At 38.1% G+C, this 8846-nt stretch overlaps 1 protein-coding gene across 1 annotated transcript in view; it reads right to left on the reverse strand.

The window, feature by feature from the left end:
- Positions 1-2755: 2755 nt before the first annotated feature.
- Positions 2756-8846, reverse strand: part of LOC107667672 (vacuolar protein sorting-associated protein 4A-like) — a 20216-nt gene continuing 14125 nt past the window's right edge. Inside the window, 5 exon segments of the mRNA XM_016459400.1 lie at positions 2756-2969; positions 4766-4906; positions 6903-7122; positions 7213-7266; positions 7268-7289. Coding sequence (XP_016314886.1) covers positions 2871-2969; positions 4766-4906; positions 6903-7122; positions 7213-7266; positions 7268-7289 — 536 coding nt within the window. The 3' untranslated portion in view covers positions 2756-2870.

Genomic DNA, 8846 nt, shown 5'->3' on the forward strand with positions numbered 1-8846 from the left:
AATTTATGCAATATTTCAAACCTTTAACCCACTGGGGAAAATCAACCCATGGCAACAGTTTAAAAGCAGCCCAATTTCGTGGAAAAACAACAACAACCCTGCATCCAACACGAGCTGCAGAAGTCAGATTTGACTCAGATCACGGGTCAAAAGCTCATTGACAAATATCTTTTATCGTAAGATGTGCTCCCTTTACACAGTGCGTGTGCGATCGCAAAATCGAAAGTGAACTGCGAGCGCTCATTCAAAGAGGATTTAAATTCCCCACATATTGATAGCGGCACCCTGATGCGCGAAAAGTATATACAATATTAGAATGTTTGCGGGAGCGGATGGGAGCGTGCGGTAATGGTCAGAAGTTCAGCAAGAGCCGGATCAACAAGTCCTGCGCTATCATGCAGCAGCGGCGCAGTCAGTCAGTGAGCGTAGTAACACATGACGTCTATACATAAACTACACAGAACCCCACTATTCGGACAAATATACATAATAAAAAGATGATACAAAATTTAATACCTTGAAAAATGGCATTTAAGACGTTTTAATACTTTTTAAGGGCCTTAATTTTCTCTAAATTGATTTATCAACTTTTAATACTTTTTAAGACCCCGCGGACACCCTGTAATAATTTAGTACTACAATACTGAGGTAACAGTGCTTAGTGCAAATAGCCGCTGCCTAAAGATAAAATATCTTTGTAAAATGCATCACGTTCTGGTTCAGTGTAATGATGCTATGTAATGATTACATGTGTCTTACAGAGCCACAGCAAAAGATTGTTTAGATAGGTCACTTCAAGGAGAAGCCCTTGCGTATACTTCTTAGTTTTACACATTCTCTATGTTAGATGCTGTTTTAGGCCGATTTTCTGAGCGTTGCTCCCATGTTTCACTCTGCAGCTTGTGAAGCAGAGCTGATGCCCACGTTTCCTCACCACAGAAACAAACGAGGAGGTTCTGTGACGGAAAACCAGTCCAAAAAGAAGCAAGGTATGACATCCTGCTGCCATCACAGATGTGTTTTACTTTCCCAGTGGACGTGTGTTCTTATACTCTTAAGATATTGTACAAATTAAGAGTTCAGTCTTGCAGACATGAGATGCATTGTAAATAATACAAATAAATCCTAGTTAGGGATGCTGTTGTTGTTTTTGTACAAAGATTTAAAAAAAAAGTTTTCTGTTCTGAATATGTCACGTGATTCATTTATATAAAAATGTCAGCTTTGGCTTGATCTGCTTTGTATTCTTGTTGTTCTGTGACTCGGTAGCTGATTTATCAGATCAGCCAAATTACAAGTAACTATTAATGGGCTGTTGGCAGTTGTTTTTTGTCTTTGTCCAACTGAGAAGGCAATCAGAATTTCAACTCCTCCCGTTATAGGATTTGATATTTACAGATTTGATAAACCTGGTATTCAAGGACATCAGGAAAGTACGAGGATCACAACATTTCTATTAGTTGTGAAGGGTTAAATAGTCTTCTTGGGAAAATTAGTTATTGAACCAGCGGTCTAGAATGAGCTTGGAGCATATAGTCAAGACCTGATGAAGCCGTCTCCTGTCTGGACAATTCTGCTCATCCTCTGAATGAGAAATTAATAAATGAGTTTTCCTCGGCAGGGAACAGCTGATTACTGCCTTCAGACCCCTCATTGATTTATGAATCTCAAAACGATGCTTTCTATTGACAACAACAACAAGAAATCATTCAGCAAAAGAAACAATATCAGTAAGACATTGAGCTGATTTTGTGAGGCACATAAGATTAATATCTGGATAGGTACATTGTGTTTAATTCTTGCACATTTTCTTCACAGCATTATCCATTCCCCTTCTCAAATAGAAAGGCAGCTTTTTTTCTGAAAACATACACAGCATGTTCATAGAAAATGATCCTTTGTTATAATGTTACACAACTACTGTCAGAAGGCTTGTCCATTTTAAGCAGCGTGGATAGGCTGAAGTCAATACAGCTGCACAAACAATGCACAAATTCTTTTAAAAGTCTTTTTTTTTTTTTATCAGATCAGGTTAATGTTATCCTTCAAAATGAATGACAGCTGTAACACACTTCATTACTACAACACATCTGCTGGATCAGGAACTGTTAAACAAGTGAAATGTTGATGGGTGACTCTGTCAAATACACAGCCAGGTCATATTTCAGCCCAGACTCAGAAGCAAGATACATTGAAAACATTGTCACTGGGGAAAAAAACTCGGAATAGTTGTACAACAGACTTGATTTTCTTTACCCAGATAGCCAAAATATGATTAAAGTACATCAAGCTAATTTTTTTTTGCATTGTGAAACTCTTTTCATGAAGCAAATCTCTATAGAGATTATTACATTATATTATTATAGAGATAAAAATCATCTACATGAACAATTGTGTCCAAATAGGCTTAATTTGCTTTCCAAATATAATTTTTTTTCCTGTTTAATTCTGAGGTTTAACGTGACCCAGACGTGTCTTTGAGAGATTCACCCAGACCACGTTTATACAGTAAAGTGCTGCAATACTAAGCTGGACACAAAAGATACTGATGAAGCTCAAATTGATCTGCACTCAAAACAATCCAAAAACTGAGAATAAATTAACATAAATACTCATCGGCGAGAGCTGTAATGTTGGTAGCCGGTTCAGAATAAAGGGCAGACAGACAAAATCTTTATAAAATTAATACTTCCAACAAATTTGATTATGTAAACATAGAACACTTTACAGCGAGCTTCATGCTCTCTGTTGCGCTTCTTCTTTCCAGTCTGCTGACTGTGATGTGGTGTAGTGTTGGGCGGAAGAAGTCAGATTCGGGTTAGTTTAGAGCAGATAGTCTTGGTTGACTGGATTGAATGGCGTGTTGTGCTTCAGCCGTCCTGTCCAAAATCCTCTGTGAACTTCTTCACCTTCAGCAGGTCTTCTGTGTTGACGGTGGGGCGTGTGGTCGCCAGAGAGAGCATGTCAGTCTAACACACACACACACACATGCACACACACAGACACATGCACACACGCACACACACACACACAGACACAGACAGACACACACACACACACACAGACACAGAGACAAACACAGACACACACACACAGACAGACACACACACAGACACAGACAGACACACACACACACACAGACACACAGATGCACACACACAGACACACACGCACACAAATGGAATTTATAAATAAATGTAATTTAATGCTGTGATCAAAGCTGAATTTTCAGCATCATTACTCCAGTCTTCAGTGTCACATGATCTTCAGAAATCATTCTAAGACATAATTATTATTGAAGCTCAGTTATTAATAATGGTTCTTAATTATTGTCAGTGTTAAAAATAGTATTTGCTGCTTCACATTTTTGTGGAAGCCATGATACATTTTATTTCCAGATTCTTTGATAAATAGAAATTTCAAAAGCACAGCATTTAACTGAAATTAAAAAGACGTGTTAGTTTTGTAACATTATAAATGTCTTTACTGTCACTTTTGACCAATTTAATACAACCTTGCTGAAAAGTATAAAATTGTTCTTATATAGTCATATATATATTCATGTGTGTGTGTGTGTGTGTGTGTGTGTGTCTGTGTGTGCACGCGTGTGTGTATATTCTCATTTATTATATTTATATATATATACACACAGTATACACAGAACTGGATTACATAATCAGATTCCAAATATTAAGTACTTGTAATTAGAGTAAATTACATTTTAAAACACTCATAATCAAACTACAGTTACTTTTTTATGGATACATGATAACATTATTTACACAATAGCAATTATTTATTCTCCCCAATTCCTCTTCTTCATCTTTTAAATGTTCCTTTCTAAAATGTCCGACTGCATATAAACACTCAGAAAGACTCCAGTTTTGTGGAGATTCAGAGAGATCAGTCATTAGTCAGATTTATACACAGCATCTGGATTTACAAAACCATTTCAGGTTTAAGAAGTGTTTCAACATTGCATCAACTACTGATGAACACATTCATTTCTATTTGAATTATCACTCAGTTGCTTATTTTACCAGCCGTTTGTCTTTCAAACACATTAAATGCACAAATTCACCAACTTTTTTGTCATCTGATCCTCTTTCACCTAATATATTTTTATTTGAAGGACCCCTAAGATTTTAAAATAAATATTTTAATAATTAACTAATTTGCATGTTCACGGTTCCCTGTTGGTTGTGGTCACATGACATGCAGGTAAACAAATAAAATATTTCATTTTTTCAGTAAGTGTTTTATTTTAAATCATTTTAAAATAACCCCAAAAGCAAAATACCCTAACCCTAAAGTTTAATTTAACATTTTTACGATTTAATTAATTATTAGCTTTCCGTTAAACTTACAAACTCCCTGCAGTTCCTTCACAAAACTTGATGTTTAATGTTTAGTGCACTTCATGTTGTTGATAACCAATAGAATATATTTTCTTACTCTTTGTATTTTTATATCAATTTGGTACAAGATTATGCTATTTAAATCAATGTGAAAAACGATATAGGTCAAAAGAAATCTAAAAGTAGTCTGAATATATTACTTAATGTGTAATGTAATGGATTATGTTACTAACTACAATTTTTATCATGTTATTTGGAATCAGTAACAGTAATCCCAAAAGTTTGGGATCAGTAACATTTGTAATGTTTTTTTAAAGATGATGCTGAAAATTCAGCTTTGCCATCAAAGGAATAAATGACAATTTAAAATATATCAAAAGAGAAAACAGTTGTTGTATTTTGTGTACCATGCACACTATGGGCTCCAGCAGTTTGTCACTAGGAACATCCATCCAGGTCATCTCTATGGCATCAGGGTCACCGGGGGAGCACGGGGTCAGGAGGTCATCCACCATCACAGAGCTGTTACTGCGAGACGGCCCTCACACCTGACGAGCCGAGAGCACAACACAAAAACAGAGTTCAACTCGCTGTTCTAGATCTATGAAGATTGAAGGGCTCATATGATGCCATTTCAAGCTGTCCTTTGTCTTTCGAGTGTTACAAGCTGTTTGTGCATATAAGCAGTGGTGTAAAGTAATAACACTTCGTTACAGTACTCAAGAATTTTTTGGGAGTATCCGTACTTTACTTGAGTTATTATATTTCAATCAACTTTTACTCCACTACATTTCCTAATTAAAATGTATACTTTTACTCCGATACATTTCCCCGAAGCATATTCGTTACTTACTACAAAATAGTCAGAAGTCAGAAGAACACGGACTGCAGGAAAGCAGGTTTGACGAATCAGTGGTCTGGTGTTTGCAAGTTGGACTCCTAAAAACACCTTTGTTCACGTGCAAACAAGTGCGCGCACAACTGCAGATGATTCATTTTCCACTCAAGTCAAGTCTGGGGCATGAAATACAGCATCGTCTGCAATAATGTGGTAAGTGTTGTTGTAATGATGTGCGATCTGACATTATCAAGTAGGCTATATCACCAAATCACACACACAGTGCACACGCACGTTGATTTATTAGTCTATTACATTAAGTACCGGATGAAGTGCTTCTTATTCTTACCCAAAGATAAAAAAAAATGGAAGAAAGAGTTAAAACTGAACACAATCTTGCTACTCAAGCTGTGTATGAACATTTTTCTATATATATTTATTTGCTCCTTTTCGTTTTGCATTTACTTGTACTTTTACTTTCAATATACTTTCATTATACTTTTCATACTTAAGTACAATAAATATCACATACTTTAAGACTTTTACTCAAGTAATATTCTAAACGGTGACTTCAACTTCTACCAAAGTCATTTTCTGGTAAGATATCAGTACTTTTACTTAAGTATGGCTTTCAGGTACTTTATACACCACTGCATATAAGATCCCTAAAGTTGCAAAGACTAAAGTCTCAAACCCAAAGAGATATTCTTTATAAAGGTTAAGACTCGTCCACGCCGACGCCTCCACAAATCTACATCACACTGTGTGGGAAGATTTGCATAACACCGCCCAAATGTTTACTCAAAGAAAGAAGGCATAACTTTTATTCTCGTTGTTGTCGTGGAGACGCTGTGTTTCCAAATATGGTAAGGGGCGTAACATTTCCGTCACATGCTTGAAGTATTCGGCCAATCACAACGCACTGGATAGCTGGCCAATCAGAGCACACCTCGCTTTTCAGACCGATGAGCTTTGTAAAAATCGACGCATTTCAGAAAGACAGGGCAAAGAGCAAAAATAATGTACAGTATGTGGAAAATAATGTTTTTTTTAACCTTAAACTGTGTAAACATTGCATTACACAAAATAATGTTATTTTTAGCATCGTCATATTTTTCCTTTAAAGAAAAACAATTATTTTAAAAATGTAATTTGACTCATTGAACTTGCAACTTTGTTTCTGTCTAATGTGTCTATTCAAACAAACAATTCACTGCTGTTGTCTATATTTGTCCATATTTTGTCCAACAATGTACACATGTACAAACATTTTTCAAACATATTTTTCAAGGTAGAGAATTTTTTTTGTAACACTTTACAATACGGTTTCATTGGTTACCTTTAGTTAATGTGTTAACTAACATTAACTACCAATGAACAATACATTTGTTACAGTATTTATGAAGTTACAGTATATGCATTTCTATATACAATACATTTGTTACAGTATTTGTTATTGTTAGTTAATAAAACTATAACTGTTCAATGTTAGTCCATGTTAGCTCAGGTCCATTCAATAATATTAACAGAAACAACTTCTGATTTTAATGTCTTGGTAAATTGATTGTTTAATATTACAAATTAATTTAAACATTATACATATTAGATAAATATTATGAAAAACAGATCCAGGCATAAGTCATGTTAAGGCTCATGTATAAAAGCAACATGTCAACAGAGCTGCTTGACCATCATTTATTTGTTACCTTTTTGAAGTGTGTAGAGGACTGCACTTTCCTGACAGGCTGCATGAGAGCGTCTCGCACTATGATGCTGATATCGGCTCCGGAGTATCCGTCTGTTTTGCGGGCCAGCTGACGCAGGTCTGTTTCAGTCAGACTGTGAGGCGTGTTTCCCAGATGTAAGCGAAACATGGCTGCTCTGGCCGGCTCCTCGGGGAGAGGGATGTAGATGCGCTTCTCAAACCTGCACCGACCAGCGGGAGGATTCGACAGATTAAAGTCTGGAGCTGAAACATGAGCACTTTTCTACTTTGAAAGCATTTATCAGACTGACCTTCTGCGAATAGCAGCGTCAAGCACCCAAGGAATGTTAGTAGCACCGAGTAATCCCATCGTTGTTATTACCAACACCTGCAGAAGAGAGACGCCCACAAACCATCAGACAATCCCACCAGAAGAGCTTGTGAGAAAATTATGAGGAAATCCTGCATCGTTCTGTATGTGGGTCCATTCATTTTTGGTTACACTTCATTTTAAGGTGTCCTTGTTATTTAGTTATATTATTATATGTTACATGTACATGTATTATAATAACAATAAATTATGATTAATTACATGCAAGTAACCGTAATCCTAACCATATAGTAAGTACATGTAGTTCCCATCTCATCTTCCTCCCTTTTTCCGAGGCCGGGTCACGGGGGCAGAAGTCCAAGCAGAGCCCCCCAGACTTCCCTCTCCCCGCACACCTCCTCCAGCTCCTCTGGGGGAACCCCAAGGCGTTCCCAGGCCAGCTGGAAAACATATTCTCTCCAACGTGTTCTGGGTCTGCCCCGAGGCCTCTTCCCAGTGGGACATGCCTGGAACACCTGCACCAGGAGGCATCCGAAACAGGTGCCCAAGCCACCTCAACTGGCTCCTCTCGATGCGGAGGAGCAGCGGCTCTACTCCGAGCTCCTCCCGGGTGACTGAACTCCTCACCCTATCCCTAAGGGTGCGCCCAGCCACTCTGTGGAGGAAACTAATTTCTGCCGCTTGTATCCGCGATCTCATTCTTTCGGTCATGATCCAGAGTTCATGACCATAGGTGAGGGCAGGAACGTAGATCGACCAGTAAATTGAGAGCTTCGCTTTGAGACTCAGCTCCTTCTTCACCAAAACAGACCGGTACAATGACCGCATTACTGCGGACGCAGATGGATATCTGTCAACCTGCCGCTCCATTTTTCCCTCACTCGTGAACAAGACCCCGAGATACTTAAACTCCTCCACTTGAGGGAGCAACTCCCCCCAACCTGGAGGGGGCAATCCACCTTTTTCCGACGGACTCAGTGAGGCTATAAACTTTATATTAAATGCACCAGTTCAGCTAGAATCTGGAGGTTGTACTTGCGTTGCCTTTGTGTTAAGGGAATTCCTTTTGTATGATATGGCTGCAGAAAGGGGTTTCCCAAAGTTGTTGATTGGCTGAAAGTTCAGTAGTCATTGGAAGTGAGGTCTTGGGCGTTGGCTGAAGGATGGTGTGGAGTCGTGTACGCTGGCTGAAGTTTTAAAGTTGGTGCAGACAACGTCTGACATGGCTTTGCGGCAAAACGTAGAACACAAAACTCTCAACGGGAAAAGAAAAGAAACTGATGTAGAAGAAAGAAACAAAAGCTGATGAGGGTAGACGGCTTATCTTCTCATGGTGGTTGAGTAGCAGCGGGCGTGCAGGCCAAAGCACACTGGAAGAGCTCTCGAAGAACACAAAAAGCAGTGGCAAAAAGCCCAAAAAGGCTACATTTGTTGGTGTTGTGAGTTTTTAAACTCATCTGTTGGACACATGTCAAATGGTGTCTTGACCAAATAGACATTGTCTTATTTCGGGGGGTTGCTATGTTTCACCTCCCAATACACAAATCAACGTGTGTCATGTCACATAGTCTTATACTATGTGAGAGTATAATTTAGACATTTCAATTATAACAA

The sequence above is a fragment of the Sinocyclocheilus anshuiensis genome, unplaced genomic scaffold, assembly GCF_001515605.1.
Source record: "Sinocyclocheilus anshuiensis isolate Anshui unplaced genomic scaffold, SAMN03320099.WGS_v1.1 scaffold1827, whole genome shotgun sequence".
Lineage (NCBI taxonomy): Eukaryota > Metazoa > Chordata > Actinopteri > Cypriniformes > Cyprinidae > Sinocyclocheilus > Sinocyclocheilus anshuiensis.